We start from the raw sequence: 21,005 nt of genomic DNA on the forward strand, positions 1-21,005 counted from the left end.
TTTTATCATACAGTCTCTGGCAGATTTGAATGCCAAAACTTTTCTGGAGTACATTAAAATTTATGTAAGAGAAGAAACCCTGAAAACACAGTTAGATTTAAAGTATAGTAGGAGATGACGTTTGCTCAACTCATCTGCAAATCAGCTAAACAAAAATCTAACTTAAAACTATATAGCCAAAAACATTTATGTAAAGAATAATAAAAAAAAAATCCAGAGGAAAAATGGTTTTATCTTCCTTTGAAGTACATTTCTAGTGCATATGCTGAAAACCATCATTTTGAGTCAAATCCTCTTTGCTATCAGTTTGAAACCTTACTTAGTACTAAGATAAGTGCCATTTTTTACTTACATTTAAATTAGCAGGCAGACATAACTAACCTGACAAAATGCTACTGGTGTTCATAACATGCAGAAGGCAAGCAATTCAAAAGGTTCTGAAGTACAGAAAAGTTTGTTTACATAATTGTCTCTGTACCTCTAAGCCCTGAACCTGTGGAAGGTGGGTTGGACTACTGAAGTGATACTGGTGACTATCAGGAACAACAGACTAATGTAATACTAATACACTTACTAATTAATGCTATTAGAAATCATTCAAAGTTCTCTTACAAAAATACGAGGGTTTCAGTGAGAGAAGAAATATATATCTGTCTATGCTCGAGGGTCTGATGGCCCTTAAGCTTTGCATTTTTTCATTCATCATTTGTCAGTATGTACCATAAGCAGCAAAAGACTAAATTGAATATATGATTTCTAAGCAAAATATTTTACATAGCTTTCCTCTGTAAGACATTTTATCCAGACAAAGGAGGTGTCCTTGCAATCATGGATACAAATCTGCATACTAAATTTTACTCGCTGTCCAGGAAATCAAGAGGTGTGATCAAACCTGATTTTTCATAAAGATTTTAGTAGTCATTATTTGGTACACACTCTTGATTTTCTTTCTCCTTTGTGGATAATTCCTACAAAACCATGATCTACTTAGCACAATTCATTCAATGTAGGTTTAACAGATGTTCCTCTGCAATGTATTATTAAACAACAGTCAGGAACTAGAATCATGTGAATAGCTTTTTTTTTAAAACTTTTTTTACACACGCTCATTTTAAAATGGTCTTACTGGGATAACATCACTTAGGATCAGCCTGAGTATCAGAGTTCCTCACAAAACAATGCCTCACCCTTAGCCTAGGAAAACACATACATTTTGAAGAAAAAAAAAAACGAAACCACAAACCTTTCATCAGTCTCTTTCACCATTCTGTTCTCCTCTACATCAGGAAAACTATCTTGGCCAGCTACAACAGTGTTACTGCTAGAGGTCGTTCCTGTATATGAGATGTCAATAAGAACACCTGTTACATGCAGCAGACAGTATTTGCAAAGCAATAAAAGCCTGTAACTTAAATTTTTTTCCCAGCCACAGTCAAAGTGATCATCCTGCAAGTACTTGCGCATACAAATGAACACTGTTACCTCTACAAACCAGGACCTGCTTGCATGGCTGAATGGTGTAAAGTTTACATGCTTTGAGGGGTAGATTAATGATGCTCTTCCACTCCTTAAACTAAGCTTATGCTCAGGTGACATAACCTATTGTTTTTCAAGAATTTGGCAAAACATTGACAAGGTTAAATTTGGGGTTGGTGTCTCTTAAGTATCTTTGACTACTGCAGCTTGGAAATAGCACTAGGCCTTTGAAAACAGAATTGCCACACAGTTAAAGCTCTCAGTTTTCAGGAAAGTCTGCTGCTTTGATCTATCTGCTGTGATCACAGCATTGGTGATGACTTCTTGTTCTGAGAAACTAGCGGTAGAAGAACCACCTCATATGAATTCTGAACAGCACCAAGCATTGGTAATATTCTATTGAAATAGTTGAGAGAATTAAGCATATGTTTACACAGTTTATACAACTTTAGGAATCAAAAAGAACTGTAATTTAGATGTGCAACAAGGCCCTGAAACTTGCACTTTATATAAACACAGATCTGAAGAGGTACAAAAGTAAGACATTGTTTTTTCAAAGAGATGAAGACTCAAAAGAGCAGGAGAGCATAACTGAAAAGTATACTTTGGTCATACCAGAAGCTGCAGCTGAGGCTTTGTTACTGGCAGCAAAACGGTAAAATGGAGGATTATCACAATGCTGGACTATTGGGTTCACTGGGTCGGTTTGTTGCAGCTCAAAAAGAAGCTCTTCCATTGTCTGAATAGTGTTATTGCGACATAGATATATTGCAACCTTCTTTATCTAGAGAAGAAAATAACAGTTATTAAACTCTGTCCAAAGTGAATTTCCAAAGAAATCAATACATGTTACAGTGCAGTACTGAAAAGATCCAGAATGCAAATGTTACTCCTGGACAGACACCACAACCACACAACTGCATCTGTCTTATTCATACAGAAATAAAACTGGTCATTTTGATATCAAGATCATTTCCCCAGCAGAGCAAATCTGTGATCTAATTACCCCAAAGTTTTTGCTTACCATCCACAAATGAGCTGCTTAGGTATATAACTATATAACATACACCTATACAAAACCCACCTAATTTTGTACCTATCATTTAAGGATATCAGCATTAACTCTGAATCACACTCAGGGATTTATAGTTTGAGTATGTGATTTCCATTGAAGATGAATCTTTCTCTCTCGAATGGAGAAAACTTCTCATCTAGAAAACTAGATCCTCCCAAAACTTCATGCCTGTATTTCCAGATACGGTTGATGTGAAAGAGGTAGCTGTAGCCACAAAAAATAAGCCAGGCTCTTGAGTAGCTATTTATATCTGTAATCAAAGTAATAGCACATGGGAAAAAGGCAGAGCAATTATGTACACAGACTTCATGCATCCTGATTTGAAAAATCTGAGAGTATCCTTTATAGAAATTCTGGGAATTTCTATAAATCTTTTAACAAGACCTCAAACCTTATTGTATGCACTGCAGCAATGAGGACTGTTGAGATACTGAGAACAAATTAAACTGAATTCTTGAGGGAAAAAACCCTGATGGCTATTAAAAGCAGAGATTCTCTCTGGCTCAAAACCATTTCATTCATAAACTGCTGGAGCTGGGAGACCATATGGGGAAACATCTCTCTGTGCTTGCTGCCTTGTTTTTAAAGATGTCCCTTAAACAGATGCTTAGAGTGGAGCTAATACACTGGACTGAACTGCCTGTTGGCCTCACCAAGTATTGCTGTTCTCATGCTCTTAAATACTTCCATTAAAATAACTTCCTGACTGCTTCTCTTTCCCAATTTTTCCTTTTGTTTTGCTTAAAGTAGAGAAATGCACATATTCAAAGACTCTTTTACTCTAATGTGCTAAAAATTTCCCAGGGACTTTCCACCTCCTTTCCGAGGCTCATTTCTAGTTGGGCTCACAGTGCCATTTCCAGCTTCTTTCACCCCAGAAGGGGTCATGTTCCCTCCACTAAGTCTTTGTTGAAGAGGTTTCTGAACTGTAAATATTCTAAGAAATCTTTCAGTATGTATGTGAAAGAAAGGACAGCTCACCCATTTGCACTGGGGCACTGGGGAAAAATGCTTAAAGGAAACATAAGAGACAAAGCAATGAATTTAGCTGATTGAAAAAAAAATTTAAAAAATCTAAGTCAGGCATGCTTTTGGCTTGGACCCACACAGGCAGAACAGATGGCTGAAGGCATGAAGCAGCTGGTGACTGCCTTGGGCACAGAGGGCTCCAAAAGGAGATGGGTAGACTGGCAATCTTGCAAGTATGTGGTCTTTTGAGCCCAGGTGAGCTGGAACAGTGCTGATAAACTGTTCGAATTATCTTTATTTGCTAATGTGTATGTGTTATCTACATGATAATGGAAGATACATGTTTATGGTATCAGCAGTCTTGTGTAGTTAGCAGAGTTAGGTATGATTTCTTATCTGTAAACTCCAGGGCATTATCAGAACACTAAGCAGATGCGTTTGATAAGCCCTGTGTATTTTCCTACTCCAGACAAAGCTATCAGTTAAGGGGTGACTCATAAGTATAGTCAGGCTTCCTACAGAAGTTGAAAACTTTTCCAGATTTTGCAAAATCCGAGAATCAGACTTTTAACTCAACATTACAGAACACAGACTAACAGGGTGGCAGAAAACACAGGAATTTTGTCAGCTGCCACCACCAATGAAGACGACGACACCTTGTTAACAGCCACTGGAAGCCTGGGAGGGAGAGCAGAGAAGTCCCACAGGCAAAATAAGAGATGCTGAGCAGATGAAGCTGGAGATGCCAAAACAGACTGCTCTCTTTGTGGAGTAAGAGAACTGGAAGACAGGACTGTGAGAGCCAAGGCTTCGAGGCAAGGGTGTTTGGAAAGAATTCGAAGAAAGAAAAAGTGCTATGGGTAGGAAGGGGGTTTGAGGTAGCTTGCTCAGAGCTGTGGGATGGCAACAGTTTTGGCAAAATGATGTGTTGAAAGCTCTGGGTTGGCAAGTATCTGGATGGGGGGATGAGATATATGAGGGGCTCCTGGGCAAGAGGTGACAGGGTTATCAGGCATTTCCAATCAGGCTACAGATTTAGGAATGAGTCATATACTCACCACAGGACTACTCCTTCCTTTTAGAAAACTGCCCCTATTCCTTTTAATTTTTTTTTTTTAATTATTTTTTTTATTCCTAATAGCTGTCAGAAATAAAACAGCCCTCATTTTGTCTCTTATCTCTGTGATTTCCACTTGTTCTCTGTCAACATAGCTCCTCCTGATGGAGGCCACCTTTGGGCCTGATCCCAAGTCTGTCATGGATTGTAGGATCAGTCAGGTTGGAAAGAACCTGGGAGGTCTCTCATCTAACCTCCTGCTCAAAGCATGGTCAACACTGAATGGAGAGGCTCTGTCACTCTGTCACAATTGATAGAAAGATCTTCATTACCCTCAAGATACTTGGGATCAACCCCTTTGTCTTCGTATATAAACCTTGAGTTTGTTCTTACAGCAACTCCACTTCCAAATCTTTCCTCTTTTGATTAGCTAGGCAACACTGACTTTGCATATCTATGCACTGATTTGAGAATATAGAACAGTAAACCCTACAAATAAAAAGAAACCAACAAGTTGTCTACAGTACAATAACATCTTGAAAATTTTTAGGGTGTTCTGTATTTCCTTTATTCTATTATGCAGAGCAGTCATCATAAAGACTTTAAGCAAAGTCTTATTTCAGCAACTGTAAATGAAGTATGTTTATGAAGCTTTTTAGATAAGTTTAATCACATTAATAGTAATTTCAAATTTATTTCAGGGAAATCAATAGAAAGAGGCTAACTAATAAAATAGCATATTGTAATTGTCCTGGAAAATTTACTAAATTTAGATTCTGCTTCATCCAGCAACTGAGCAATAAGGAACATGGGAATGGGACTATCTTGCTTTTCTCAGACAGCCCTGATTTTATTTTAACTTGAATAATAACAATATCCTGCACAGTTTGACTTGTACATTGCAGGAACAGTTATATAATTCATGACAGCCATGCAAAGGCAAAAGTTGATACGGTAAGGAGCTTATAAAGGTTAGCTATCTTGTGCCTCTTGAGATGTCCCACAGAAAGCCTTAGTCTGCTAAAGGAGAAGAGAATGTAGCACTTTCTTAAAACCACATGCTTTTCTGAAGGAACACCTAAATCTTTACAACAAACAAACTAATAAGATCATAGCATGTTATGTCCCATTCATGATATAACATCCATTGTTTAAAGGACTTTCAAAATTTAACTAATAGCTTTGTAAACTAATTGATTACTGACAAAAATTATAAGCATTTAGTATTTTTACTTCTCTTCATTCTTCATGCAAGTTATTTAACCTCTGAACAGCCATTCTGTCTTTTTAATAAAATTTTAAATATATACATAAATTGCATATTTTTATGCAATTCTGACATGAAAAAGTATTTCTAATATTTTTTCTTGTTCATTCTGGCAACTTACGGCCAGTCCCTGTTACTGGCCCCTTACACAGACATGCAAAGTTGCTCTTTGCTTGAGAGGAGCCCACCTCTTGCTTGAAATGAGATGTGCTCCACTGGTGGAGACTGAGATTCCCACTACTCAATTCCTTTCTTGAATTTCAGTTTCTCGGCTCATTTATTCCTGTGATTTAATTTTGTACAGTGTGCCAGGGAATATGTTGGTACTACTTATTTTTGAAACAGAAATGCATTTTCTGCAGGTGATAGCTGTTTTCATTAAAACCCATGCAACCAATAGTAAATAAAATGCAAACACTTACATAAGGTAAAAGGATGGTATCACTGCTAACACCACACAAACTAATGAGAAACTGCAGTGTTATCCTAAGGTTGTTACTCCATTTTTCATTGTTGGCCAAAGCATTCCAGACATTTTCCATCTCTGGTCCAGGAATTTCATCTCCATACTGCAAAGGATCATAGGTATACATTTCTTGAAATATGCAGACTTCTAAGCTAAGGCATGCTCTTTTAGAGCATTTTCTCATACAAAACCAACAGTAAAATGCTGTAAAAAGTGACAAAACAGTACTTTCAAAAGCTACCTGACAGACTTCAGAGCATAAATTCTATTTAAAAGTATTTAGGTTCAGATCCACAGAAGGACTTAAATCACACACAAAAAAAAAGTCTGTCAGGAATGTAAATTCAAAAGGTGATCCTAAAATCAAGCAGTTTATTGGGTTTCATCTTTACAGTTGTTCAAGCAACTGAAGTTCTGTTTCTGCATGTCTGTACCTAAGTGCTTCAGCCTTCACAGTAGTGAACAATTCAGCACCTCTCTCCTGAGTAAATCCTAGCAGAATTAAGCATTAGACAGCCCTTTGCTTTCACATTGGAAACAAGCAGCTTTCGCTCTCTTTTGCAAGACACAGTTATAGGAATGACTCCCTTTTGTCCAGTCATTTAAATGGTTAGTGCATGCATCCAGGATGTGGGAGTCTAGAATTGAAGCTGTTCTCTTTCCTATGTAAAATCTTTGGCTCCCACTTTGAGAAGACTGTTTTAACCACTGCACAGACTGACATTCTGCTAGGAGAGGAGTGGCAATCTCCAGGTCATGCTATTCTACTGAAAATGCTTTAATACATCTACACTGTCACTGGCATCTACATCTACCGGCATCTACACTGGCACTTGCAGGAGCCAGTCCCTTTATCACACATACAGCCTCAAAGCTAGGTCATTCAATATGGTTTGAAGAAAGCATACTTGTTCAATCTGGAACAAAAACTTTGTGTGGTTTTGGAAGCAACTTGTTCCATAAGACTGTATTACATCTGTTTTCAACCCATAAAATTCCTCTAACAATATCCTCGAGGCTCGGTACCACTAGATAATTCACGAGCCAGTATCATACCACGGATACGCAACAAGTATCAAACAAACATTCTGGTGGGCTGAAGCACAGCCCCCACATTACTTCAGACATGCTCATATGGCAAAATGCACACAAAATAATAAATTCTGTTTTACTTACAGGGCCTCAACTTGAGGCAAGATCCAGAATCAACTGCTATGTTGCATGGACACAGACATTCTGCTCGAGAGAGGATTAACCCTGAGCAGGATAGGAAATGTGAACCACTCTGTCCCATATGACATAGGTACCAGGCATTACTTCCTGAGGTATTTAGCAGTTCAGACATATGTACTGAATTTGGCAAAAGCAGTACCAGAGCAGGCACAGCACACTAGTATAGCAGCCTGCAACTCAGCAAAGAGAAGGAAAAGATGGATTCCCGGTACCTTCTCCACCAGCTGCTTAGGCATTTTACATGAAAAAGTAATTGGAAAGAAGGAATCCCTGGTCCTTTATCAGGACCTGGGATGTAAAATACCTTCCCTTTTACAAAAGAATGCTTTAACTATCACCTTAGAAATTTATGCTAATTTTTTCATTTTCTCTCTCTCAAAGAATATTTAAGTGTTTTCTAGACAGTACAAGAGCTTCAATAGGACAAATTCCAGGTGCTCATTCTCACCCCCAAATAAACTTTCATCTGCTACCTTAGACATTAACCAGGGAGGTGATACAGGAGGGAACTGAACTTAGTTCCTCTATAACTAATGCTTAATGCTCTCACTATTAAGTTTTTTTTTTAAAGGGTGAAACACTTTTCTTTGTTCATGTTTTGAAAGAGAACAGTTTTAGCATTGTCCTTAAAAGAAAAAGTGAAGGAACTTCTTCAAAAAGAAGATTGCGCCTGATTAGTACAGACTGTTCCAGTGCAAAATTTCTGGTATCAGAGGGAAGAAACCTAAGTATCTTTTGCTTAAGAGACGTAAGTTTGAAAATTTCAGAAATTGTTTTACAGGTTGGGTTTTTTGTTTGTTTTGCTCCTTTACCTTGGCTGTCATATACATGAGATTATTAAGAACCAGTGAGGTGGCCTCAGGAGAGCCCCAGCCATTGCCTTTTAGTCCGCTTGTGACTGTTATTGCCCCATCCTTGTCCTTCAGTTCATCTTCTGGAGTGGTAGGGCTTGAACCAGGGAGGAGCAGTCTGTTGTCTACAAGTTCAATATTATGAAGCCATGGTAGCAGATAGGTAAGCATGATCTGTCTTCCATTTGGATGTGTTGTTGGAAATCGCTGGCTTACCTCTAAAATAGCAGAAGTTGAAAAGGACATGTTAGTTTATGAAGGAAACCTTAAATACATGGTTTAAATCAGATTTCTGACATATTTTAGACCACCTGATGGTTTTACCTTGCAAGCCACAAGCATAAAAAAGCATGTACGTGAGCTTCCTGAAGAGAAATATTAATTTAATGGTCAATAATAGCAAGCAATTGCTCAGGTCTTCTGTCTAAAATAACTAACGTAGCCTGGGCTTAGAAACAGAAAGTCACCCCTTGTTACTGTGCCATATTATGTGTTAAGTGAAATGAATGTCAGTAAAGAGGATAACTCAGTTACTGGCTGTTATTCGAGAATTTCAAGAGCTCTTGGAGAATTACAACAAAAATCAATACAATTAAAAATTTTCAAGACATACACTGTCCTCTCTCCTTACGATTCTAGATGTATAGAAAGGGGCTCTGATTTGGACTGTATCTGAGTTATTTTAAACAACATAGCCACCACAGCAACATGAATAGATGGTAACAGTGATGATGAACAACATTTGCTTTTTTTAAGATAAATGAGCCATCAGAATTTCCCTAAAAAAGTTATTTATAACTCATGGTATCTTGGGCACTAAGAAATGGATGATGTATTGTTCCTTCACCCTTCCTCCAGCCCCTACAGACTGAGTAAAAACAACAGAATGGGTTTTTAAAAGCCAGTAAGAATTCCCACGATTACAGACATTGCATTCTGTTACTTAAAAACTAGAGCAACACATTAGATGGATAAAACCAGACAGATAGGTCTCAAAATGTAATTGTTCCCAGGAATGGTCTCAGAGTGGGCATATTTTGAATGGTGCTCCTGTAGATCTGATTCTTTAACATTTTTCTCAGTAACCCTGACAAAATATATTTCTGATAAAATTAAAATGAAACTAATGACTTGCAGATGTGCCAAATAACAGAAGGTAGAAGTCACTCACTCAGAGTGATTTGAATCATTGGTAAAAGTGGACACATGCAATCAATCCTCCCAAAGTTAAAGTCATGTTTATATAAAATGAAGAATTCTATCCTCACAAGTATCATCTATATAAATGTATGTATAAGAAGAATCACTATGCTTAACACGAGAACCCATTATAGTAGAGTTTGCCAATGTCACTTTAACTTATCCAGGGCCCTTGTAATTTCAAAGTTACCCTAGGATGACACAAGCAGCACAGAATCCCCAACCAAGGTTTTCAAACAGCTATTCTGTACTTTGTTTAAGTACCTCTAGGAAATATATATTGCATTCCTAAATCTGATCTGACCTGAACCAGAATAAAACCAGGTCAAGTTAAATTTATAAACAGAATTGCTGTTCACAGATGGAAATGCCTTAGCACTCTACCATTTGTACAAAAATGTAAAGTAGATAATAAGTCAAAGAGATATAGGTACCTGAAAAAAGTGGAAGGGTAAGTTCAGGATACATCCTTGCTAGTTCATATGAAAGAAGGGCAAGCGAGACACTGTAAAGAGGTGGCAATGGACCATGTGTACCATACAAGATACTGCCTGGTCTTTGCTCAGCTACCTTTTTTGAATAAACAAAAAGCTTTGATTCAAGGATCTATGAAAGAGAAAAAATAATGTAATGAGACAATAAAAATTCATTAATTCAGGAAATGTCAGCATTTCAAGTTTAGATATCAGAGAATGATTTATACGCTTTGGAATATACTCTCCACATTTGAAAGACACCATAATTAATATTTTTCCATTAATTTTTATATAAATATTCCCGTAAGTATTTATAGCCAAGAAAAAACTAATTGTTTGTTTTCAAAACAAAACTAAAAACCAAATAAACAGTACTTTATAAGTTCACAAAAAACCCCCAAAGATAGGAGGACACATGCATTTGGTTGTTTTAAAAAAAAATAGCTGATACATGCCTGCATAAGTTGCATGGAAATTTCATAAATCTCTCTGTTGGTGTCAGATGCCTTGAAGAGCACCAAGTTTAAAAGCGTCACTATATCAAAAGGATAGTTCCTAGAAGAATAAACAGTACATTTTTCTGAATGTTGGTGAGGAATGCAGATTATATTCACTCTGATTTACTCTGTAATATGGTCTGAAGAGAATGTCATTTTTCTTTTCTCTGTTCTACCACCAGAATATGGGAAAGTGAGCTTTTATGAATACACGCTACTTGATCAAAGGGCCATCTGGTGAATGGGAAGAAAGAAAAGATTATTTATAATTACCTTAGACTAATGCTTAGGAATGCACTGAGTTACTCACAGTGAGAAATGCAATACCTGTGTCTGTAACTGTTAATTCATTTTAATTTATAACATAAACTGTTTATGGAACAGGCCAACACCCATGAGAGAAGATGGGTAGCACGAAAATTTCCAGGGATAAAGTACTTCCTCTTAAGCCAAGCTGCAACTAAAATATTTGGAATCTGCAAAGTCCCTTTGGGGAAAAGGCACTATCTCTGACATGAACACTCCCAGATGTTAGACAGTTCTATCAAAATTGTTTTCAAAGAGTCAACAGGAGGAACTGCTTCAAAAAGTCCACTATCTATAAAGTCAACATTAATTGTAAGGTTAAACATATTAGTGTTAGCCTAATGAGAATATTGCTAGAAGAGCAATTCCCATGTTACAATGTTTGGATTTTCACTAAAAAAGCTTTCGCTTTTTAATGATGATTTGTAAATGCACCTGATTCAATTGTGAACCATCCATTTCTCATCCTAGATGTGAGCTACTGTGCTCCTGGATGGCTGCAGAATGCCTATTTGGATATTTTAATGTTAAAAAATATGGCAAACACATGTGTGGCATGGGACGTTCTTGGTAATTCCAAATACTAGCTGCAATGCACCCTCTACACCTGTCTCTTTGCCCTTCCCCGAAGTTTAAAAAATAATAATAAAAAGCAAGTTAAGGGAAGTGGCTTCTATGTAGAAAGACAGACATCAACAATGAGATACATTACTGCTCATTTTACAAGTAGTTTAAGCAGTGGCCTCTCTATACATGTTGATAGACAACAGAGGAAAAACTGTTAACAGCTTTCAAGTATTAATAAAAATCCCCAACTTGATAGAAATCGGACTTTCCCTTCAAAGTAAATCATGCAGATCATACTCTCAATTTTTACTGTAGGTATGTGAAAGATTACTTTTTAGGGCACAGTGGCATAGGTAACACAATCCGAGGAAAAAACACTGGCTGATACGTTTATGTGTTCATTAAACAAAAAAAAATCTTAAAATAACTGAATTTGCAAACACAAAATTCCATTCATATTTTTAAAATCTCAGTATAATGCAGACTATAATCTAGTTGTTCCTGTAAAAACAAACAAAAAAAACCCAAAATGTTTTTACAGATAAATTCTAAAATACTTCACTTGTTTTGATTTGCTATATCCCAAGTATTTCTCTATTGAACTATGTTGATCACATATCTTGCCAAATTATTTTTTGTCAAGACTAAAATTTTCAGATTTTAATTAGGTGCAAATTATCTTCTTTTTTTAGACTACCATTAAATTTCTCTATAACTTTTGTCTTGAAAAGATATAAGAAAAAAAAATTTTCTGAAGGCCTGACACAAAAGCAGTATTTGTATTTGTGTCTTCATTTAGCTTGTGCTTGCTTAGCATTAGCAGCAGTGATGATACCAGCCTACAGAAAAGGAACAGGTAACCAAATCAAATGAAAGCCAGTTACAAAAAAACCAAAATAATTACTTTCAAGCTAATAACATTTAAAATGTTTTTCCTTTTATAAAGTAAATGAAAAACCATGCCAAATCTTTTGAAACTAGATTTATGACCTATGTTCAAATTAAAGTGTTGTGGTTATTTTGTATCTTCCTGAGCAAAATAGCATAAAAATGCCACAGATTTCAAATATACATATAGTAAGAGCATCTTCTACCATGCGCATCACTTTGTTTTCAGAATCATGGAAATAAAGCGATACAGACCCTGAGAGTTGTTTGAGAGGATATAACGTAAGTGTGACTAACAATTCTTCTACAACACAAGCTGAACCTACATTTTTATTTACATTTGAAAGTGTAGATTAATAGATTAATTAATACCTGCTTCCACACACAGTTGCAATGGCTTTGAAACATCCAGAGGCAAGCTGGTATGATCCAGTATAACATCGATCTATAGCCCAGTTGAAGAGATTGATCTGATCAGGATTCAGTTCTAGCAACAGGACTACAACTTCACAGCCAAGCTGATGAACCTGAGCAAATAAATACACGTCAAAACATGACTGGTGAGATCAAATATGCTCATTCTCTAGAATTCTTAGAGTGACATAGGCAAAACAAGGGGAAAACGCAGTATTCAAAGTAAGTAAAAAGAAATCAGAAAATTTATCGTAAATTTATTTTAGGGATAGCAGAGTTGAAATGTGACTCAGTTTTCAATACTCCTCACTTGAAAGAAAACTGTATGTATGAAAACTACATAAATGAAATACATTTTCAAAGGAGGTTTCCAAAATTAAGCATAGAAAAAAGCAGAATCTTTGGAAAATCTAAGACACTTGATAGGTGTTCTTGGGCAACTTCCATTTGTATTGGTTAACTGATTTGTTTAATGTTTATTTCCTACTTCATGTGAGTTTCATAAAGTGACACACTTTCAGGTTTAATCTTCTTTTGACTAACACAGTAGCAAGGTAGACAAAAATACCTTTTCCAAGCCCGCGGGTATGCAAACTTGTATGTTTAATCCAACTACGTCAAGCAATCTAATGACTCTCCCTATAGACCTTTTATCACTTAATCCTGGTACTACCACTGCTACAAACACATCACAACTAAGGGTTGGACTGTGCCTTTGTGATCCTTCAGTAGAGGATAGGACTAGAACACCAAACACTAATGCCTGTTAATATTCTGTCACCAAGTGTAGGTAACTACTTGTAAAGACTGCAAATGATATTTAACGTTAATGGACCGGGTAGGATTCTTCTCACCTAAATCTGAACTAATTGTACAGGCAATGCAGTTTAGTTACAGTCCTTCACTACAATGATTAATCATGAATTACAGTAATTAGCTTAGGGGAAACAAATTTCACCTATCATATCCAAATTTTGCACTTCAAGGGGAAAAGTTAAAAAAAGGTAATTTTTGTCCCCAGTTACTTTATGAGTGGTGTATACTAATGATCAGTTAGACATGGTGATATAATATTTGTTGATGACAATGAAAACATGTCAGGAGCAAAAGCGTACCTTTTCCTTTCTCTTGTTCTGTGTGTTTCCTTCCCACATCCCTAAGAATTTCAATTATACATATCACTTACACATATCTTTATAGCTTCATCCCTACCAACATTCCAAAATCCTATCTAATTTCCAAAAGATTTTCTCTGTAGCCATCCCTTCTTTCTTCTAATTTGTCCAACCTTTTTTTTCCTAATCAATTACCATTTCTACAGCATGTATCCTCTAGTTGCTCCACAAGCCTTTAGGCTTTGCTGTCTGCATTTTTTTAGCAATCACAGTCACCTGTGCTGGTATGAGACTTTTAGGGAGAACAGCAGGTCAAAGTGCAAGATATCACAAAGGGAAAGATTATTGTTCTCTCTCTCCACTAAAGGGAAAGATTATTGTTCTCTCTCTCCACTTGATGTAAATCACCAATTTACTCCTCCTTAATCAAAGAGAGAGTCCAATCAGCTATAAATATAGAAATATGACTGGGTAGTTACAAAGTCAACAGGGAAACCCATCTTCACAGAAATGGAAGAGAAAATTGCAAGAACAATCTATTACGTGTTCTTTAAAAAAAATTTTATTTTGTTCCTCTCCTGAATCATTCATCCTCTTGACTTCTTTGGAAGATCTACCCACGCACTTTCACTCAGATTTGTTTCACCAGCATCTATGTTACCAACCAGGAAGGGATTTTACATTCTTATTCCACAGAAACTTGAAGCAGGTGGGTGGAAGTACTCCAAATAGAAGTACAAATATTTTTGAGCTCGTGCCATTTTTAACCTTTCTTTATCAGCAGATGAAAAGCTTAAATTTCTGTTGCAAGCAATACTGAACCATAAGGCAATTTTTTTAGGTTATTATTTACCTACATTATATTTTCAGAAATAATAATTTTTACTGTTTAAATGCTTTTAAATTAACTACACTTTTGTATTAGAACCTTGCATAAAGCTATTGTTTCCTGCTCAAAATAGAATGTATACAGTCATAGTTCTTACAGTCACGAACTCTTTACTCACCCAGTAAAGAGATTAAAATTATTCATCAGTGGTGCGTTTTGGTGAGTACTTACACGTAAATCTTGACAAGCCAGAATGTTATCAAGCCATTTGTAAAGATATCCATCAGGGGAAAGACCAACATTATCAAATACAGGTCCACAGCAGAGCACAGCTGACATGGCCTAAAAACAAAAGGAACTTTAGTTACACAAAGAAGTAACGTGAATAAACCTTTCAGAATTATTTGAGCCTGGGTCCAGGCTAACAGGACTGCCACTTGTTTTTATTTTTGAGGGAACTATGGTGAAAATGGTAACAGCTGATTTGGCTAGATTTCAATAATTAGGTTGCTATAGATGTTATTGGATTTCAAAATAACACTGGTAATCCTGCATTTTGGCAGCAATATTACAGCCCAGTTTCCCCATTCTTCAAGATACATTTTGTCAATTTACCCAATCTTTACAAATCAAGCTGCAAAAACAATTAAAATACACAGAATTTTTAATAGCACCTTTCTGCAAAAATTAGAATTGTTGTATACCAAGTGATGCAGCTTATGTAAGTACATAAGCTATTATTTTCCCAGATTACTTACGTGGGTGAGTTGCAACTGGTTTTGCCGCAAAAGTATTTTATTATTATTGACCATGTCTCCAGGCAAGCATGGGAGACAGTCCTGAGATGAGCATGTGATACTGAATTGGTACTAAATTTAATTTCAGAGCCTAATATCCTCCAATTGAATCTGATAGCCTGTTTATGAACAGCTACGTGAAATTTTAAAATGCATTCTGGTTTTGAAAATAATTAGCCTTGAAAAGTGTCTACAAAGAAAAAAATGCATAACTTCAGGCTCATACTGCTATATTCTATGATACCACTATACATATATGTATGAGTATACAAGTTTGCATCAAGTATGCCAATTCAAATTTCTGTGAAATAAAAGGAAATAAAACCCACAATTACTTGTATTTTGTCTGGAAAATTGCTATTACTGATTTTGACAGTAAAACTTTAATACCTTTAATGCACAATACTGATATCTTGTAATCTGATGATTTCTATCACTGTAACGGTCCAGCGGTGTGAACATAATACTGAAAGGTCCTGCCCACTGGCTGAATAAAATGAACAGGTGATGCCTCAAGCTCTGCTGAGGGAAGAGAAATCTCCTGTGGTGAACTAAGTGAACAGAAATAGAAATAGTTGTGATTCGTTAATGGTAAATACACAATCATGTGGCAGAGATGGTAGCATGAATTTCAAATTTCTATAAATAGGGAGTTTTTCTTAAATGTTCAGTATACACTTACTCCAAAGTATCTAAGCTCCTTTAAAAAATCTAACGTAGTGAATAAGATGCATCTTTTTTCTAAGAACCTTCAGTTCTGAATTAATGTGTATTTATACAAACCGGTACATGTTTGTATACATTTATACAACATGTACGTGTACTGACTTCTATACAACATGTACGTGTACTGACTTCTATACAACATGTACATGTACTGACTTCAGAGACAGCACGCAAGAAACTAATTATAGCATCAGGCTTTTCAATGCCTCTTGCATTCCTTTAATGGTAAATATTTACTTGTTTTTTCCAATCCTTTAAATGCAAGCTCAGACATACATATGTCTTACTCTAATACAGTAACAGGTAGGGACAATAAATAGAAGAAACTTGGTGCCTGCTTGTTTACGACAAAGATGTGGTATATTTTCTGAACAGCTAAATTACCTGAGCAAATGAAAAATATCTATTAATTCTTAACCATGTGGAGATGAAAAATAGAAATCTTTTAAACAACAGTTTTAATTCGCCAAAGCAAAACATGATGGCAGATGCGGTACTACGTTTATTAAAGAGACTGGCAAACTGCTACTGGCCAATTATTTTTCATCTATAAACTGTGCTGGAAGCCAACAAAGTCTAACTAGACAATACTAATGCAAATCAATATGAACAGTGGATAAAGATGATAGATGTTGACACAATAAACTTTTGTTTGCTCGGAGTTAAATGTTATGGCTTTGTTAGTTAGTGATATATTTTAAAGCCGCCTAGTTAGCAGAAAATACATCTCTTTACAGAATTACATACTGAATTATTGAAATGCAGCAGTTTTTCTTGCACTCTCTCAAAACATACAACATGGCTGTTTCATTGTGGAAAATCCATACAACATGCAGTCCTCTGCCATGTGCCTTGTAGAATGTGAGAATAAATGCAATGAGGAAAGCCTTTGCAAATACTCCTGGCAATGTAACTACTGAAGAAATTCTGTATTGTTAATGAGCATAATTCAGAACAGGAATAAAGGAAAGAAATTCAGTATTTTGTTTGTTAACAGCAGCTAAGAACTTGACACCACTCCTTATCTTGTTTAACTATTATATACTTTTTATGTATCTTACAACTGAAAGCAACTATATGACGTTGACAAAATTTGCACACTGGAAACTTACATGAAAACATTTCTTCATTATTTATTCCCTTATTGTACTTTTCTGAATTCCTTTTTATTTGTTGCTACCAATGCTGTTATGTCCTGTCATAAATGATCTGGAGATGGCAGATTTACATAGACTGAGTAATCTCCGGAGTTTATCTTCCAGCAATTACATGGACTTTAAAGCAGACTTTTTTTTTTTTTTTTTTTTTTTTTGGCGGCTAATGGAATTACATTACTTTTCTGAAGCGATCTTGCAATATATAAGAAGCATGAAATTGGAGAAATCTTTGCGATACAACTGCAGTCAGGTAATATGGGATACAATCTCAACACCTCAGGCAAGTTTTTCACCATGTTTAATATTGTACATTTCTGCACCTACCCATATTTTTCAAGGCCTGTCTGAGTTTATGAAAAGTCTGGCAATAAAGTGAAAGGGAAGCAAATAAGGCCTTATGTCAAAGAAATCTGGAGCCCCTAGAAGTCAAAGACCATTTCTTTCCTGGGCTTTTAAAAAGATGATTGTTATATATGAATACTACAAGCTTCAACAAGCTTTACTGTTTTTTTATTTGGCTCTTAACAGACTTTTGAACACATTTTTGTCCACATTCCCCTTTACATTCACTATATGACAATTCACAAGCAGTGAAAAAAGCACAGAAAAAAAGAAAAAAAAAATTACTTTTCCAATACATATAATAAATGCAATTTCATAGCATGTTGAGATAATTTAGCACCATACCTGGAACACACTGAATCAAGTTGGCAATCATTGCACTGAAATGTGCTCTCATATCCTTAAGGATTTCAACTTCTTTATCATTTTCAGCCTCCAGAAGCATGCGAGTCAGATCAACATACTCTAAGAACAAGGCTCCAAGGGCTAACGTATCTCTTTCTAAGGCTCCATTTGTACTAGCATAAAGGAAAGGTGTACATTAATATAGAGTAACAGTGTAGTTATACTACAGCTTTCTGAAGAAATGCAAAAATATCTCCATATCTGATGATAGATTATACAATTCTTCAAAGAACATACTGACATAAACTCAGTGTTGTAAACACCGAAAATTATTTCACTTAAAGTTCAATATTTATGATGAGTGATAGTCCTACCTGTCACTTATAACACCAGCATCAGCAAGTAGTTCAAAAATTCGCAGTAACTGTAGTCTTAGTAGATCTCGGCGTTCTCGACGTTTCTTGTTCTTGGAATTTAAAAAAACAACCATTTTTTATATGCACAGGTGCATACATTAAAAACCAGTAACTTCAGAAATGTCAATACAGTAGTGAGATTTAAGAATTCCAGTTCAAGCATTTTGTCATGAAGGAACTTGACTGCTTTTGGATATTTCATCATAACACTGTGCTTACACATCCACACAGAACTAAATATGATCAAATTTTTGTCTTTGTAACTATTCTTGAACAAACTGTTAACAGCTACCTTAGCCCTCATTGAAAATGTGGAAATGAAATAATGAAATACTGGATAAAAATTAATTAATATTCAAGGTTCCTGTGCTAAAAAGCATGCTATCTTCAGGTAGCAGGCGTATTCATGTTAGCTTAACACCATCTAGTTTGGGTGCTGGAGGCATTGTAAAGTGCAGAACAGATATCCAGACCCCAGGAAAATATTTCATTACCATTCTTGAACTTGGTAAAGCTGTAGCTATATGACCACCTATATTCAAGTTAGCTCCTAGCAGACACCGCTCTAGTACACTCTTGGATGTGTTGACTGCAGTGGTTGTACACACAGTTGACATACTCCTCCCATAGAGTAGGACTGCACTGTTGTTAACAGCTTCACTGTATCTCATTGTCTTCTAGAAAGCTGTCTTTTCTGTCTTCTGTCTTGCCTTGAAAGATGTGAATGCAACAAGGCCTTCAGCCTTTCCTGAAGCGCTAAATTGACTTTTTTCTTTCTATCCTGCATCTCCACTAAGCAAAAAATGTGAGAAGGTTAAAAAGCTGCTATTGCACTCAAAGAAATTTGCTGCCGGAACAAGAAGAGAAGAAAAGCTCAGGGAAAGCTCAGATTTTCCTCTTCAGAATGTAAGAATGCCAATACTGAGTCAGATACAAGGCTTATCTCATCTAGCACTCTGGCTCTGCCGATGGCCAGTAGCAGATGTGTGGGAGAAAAAAATGATACTTTCCCTGGTATTCTGACCTAGAACTGGCAGTCTGCAGCATCCTAGCCAAAGGTTTTATTCAAATCATTATGCCATTTGAGTTGCCCTATTCAGAGCCCTGTTTTTCTCCCTTTACACCTCAAAGGTTCCAGGAAGCACATGTAGAGTAAAAAAGCAGTTTTATTGTAACACAGTACTTAACAGGCACAGCTGTCTCCTGCAACAGTGTCAGAGGCAATCTGGCAAGCTCTTTGCCAGTGCCCACATGGCAGATCTTGTGTAATGTCCATTTTGGTTTACTCCTGCAGTTCTTGGCTGTGCTGGTAATTCTCTTTCTAGTCATAATATATGTCAGTTCAAGGACATTATTTCTGATCTGTTGGATACCTGCCTGCTGACATGGAGGCCTGCCATGTTCTCTACAGCCACGCGACCCATACAGTCACTCCTGGATTTACTGGTAGCGCTGCTTGCAGGAAGGTGGCCCAGTTCTTCACATCAGGAGCAATACAGGAATAAACATTGCAGTCTTTTGTTCTCATATTCCTCTACTGACATTTCCATGTGCTAAATTTGCTCTTACAGCATACTGTAAACCTCTGCATTCTTGTGATTCCTTTCCCGAGTGTAGACTGGATATATATGTCTCCAGAAAAGGCCTTTCAAGTTGTCTTCAATGGTGCGCAGGCAGAAATGCACAGGCAAGTGGCTGCACTAATGTGTATTAATCCACTTCTGCCCAGTATCAAAACAAGTGACCTTCAAATCAATGACTTCATAGGGATGGAAGGCACACAATTGAATTGAGGTGTGAAGCAACACGGAGTGGAAATGGTAGTGGACGTTTGCCAGACACAGAATTATTAAGAATTGCCCACAAGAAAATTAACGTGAATGAAGAGCCCACGAAGTGAATTAATTTTTGTTTTTTTCCATATTGGGCATAGCTGAGAGCCTCTGTCCACCTACTAATGGTTTAACTTTTTCCTGACCACCATTCTCTGTGTGGCTTCTGCACCAAAGACTATGACTTGGCAGATGGGGACAGCACACCAGGTCACCACGATGATACCTTATTGAAACTGCTGTGGAGGACAGAGTAGTGAACACACAGTTTGAAATTGCTTGAGAACCAGGTAAACAAGCCCAGGTAGAGGACAGTATTAATGCAACAACATTGCTTTCTGTACACAGCTGTGCAGACTTCTCAGCAGAGCTGCACAGACACAATGGCTGTGTCTACACTGGTAAACAGAGATGGACTGTTCATGTCAAAAAGTCAAGTAGCACAGACTGCCTTATATTCACACTGCTCCAGAAGACCTCAGGAAGGCTGGCTATTTCCATGATGCCTAGCAGGACTCATGCAATGCTTCTCTGCCCAAGGCATTATCATTGCCTGTTTTCTTATCACAAACTGCCTGCTCTAACCTGAGGGCTGTGCTGCAACCACAGCAGGCGTTTTGCAACCTGGCCCGTAGGCTGCTGCACACAGGGAGGTAGGGGATGAGGGGAAGCATACGGCTTGCCAATGTGATGCCCATCTACAA

General features: G+C 36.7%; 1 protein-coding gene across 1 annotated transcript in view; it reads right to left on the reverse strand.

Annotated features, from left to right (window-relative positions):
- The window catches only part of FRY (furry homolog (Drosophila)), a gene marked incomplete at its 3' end in the record, with an annotated part of 67,044 nt that extends 47,904 nt beyond the window's left edge, over nucleotides 1–19,140 (reverse strand). Inside the window, exons 1-12 of the mRNA XM_009574489.1 lie at nucleotides 18,964–19,140; nucleotides 18,428–18,519; nucleotides 18,054–18,226; nucleotides 15,874–16,034; nucleotides 14,918–15,028; nucleotides 12,701–12,855; nucleotides 10,526–10,625; nucleotides 10,029–10,200; nucleotides 8,356–8,612; nucleotides 6,267–6,413; nucleotides 2,092–2,260; nucleotides 1,244–1,334 (exon numbers count right to left, since the gene is read on the reverse strand). Of these exons, the coding sequence (XP_009572784.1) occupies nucleotides 1,244–1,334; nucleotides 2,092–2,260; nucleotides 6,267–6,413; nucleotides 8,356–8,612; nucleotides 10,029–10,200; nucleotides 10,526–10,625; nucleotides 12,701–12,855; nucleotides 14,918–15,028; nucleotides 15,874–16,034; nucleotides 18,054–18,226; nucleotides 18,428–18,519; nucleotides 18,964–19,140 (1,805 nt within the window). The remainder of the gene's footprint in view (nucleotides 1–1,243; nucleotides 1,335–2,091; nucleotides 2,261–6,266; nucleotides 6,414–8,355; nucleotides 8,613–10,028; nucleotides 10,201–10,525; nucleotides 10,626–12,700; nucleotides 12,856–14,917; nucleotides 15,029–15,873; nucleotides 16,035–18,053; nucleotides 18,227–18,427; nucleotides 18,520–18,963) is intronic.
- Between the last annotated feature and the right edge of the window lie 1,865 nt (nucleotides 19,141–21,005).

Source organism: Fulmarus glacialis, unplaced genomic scaffold, assembly GCF_000690835.1.
Source record: "Fulmarus glacialis isolate BGI_N327 unplaced genomic scaffold, ASM69083v1 scaffold36273, whole genome shotgun sequence".
NCBI classification, from domain to species: domain Eukaryota; kingdom Metazoa; phylum Chordata; class Aves; order Procellariiformes; family Procellariidae; genus Fulmarus; species Fulmarus glacialis.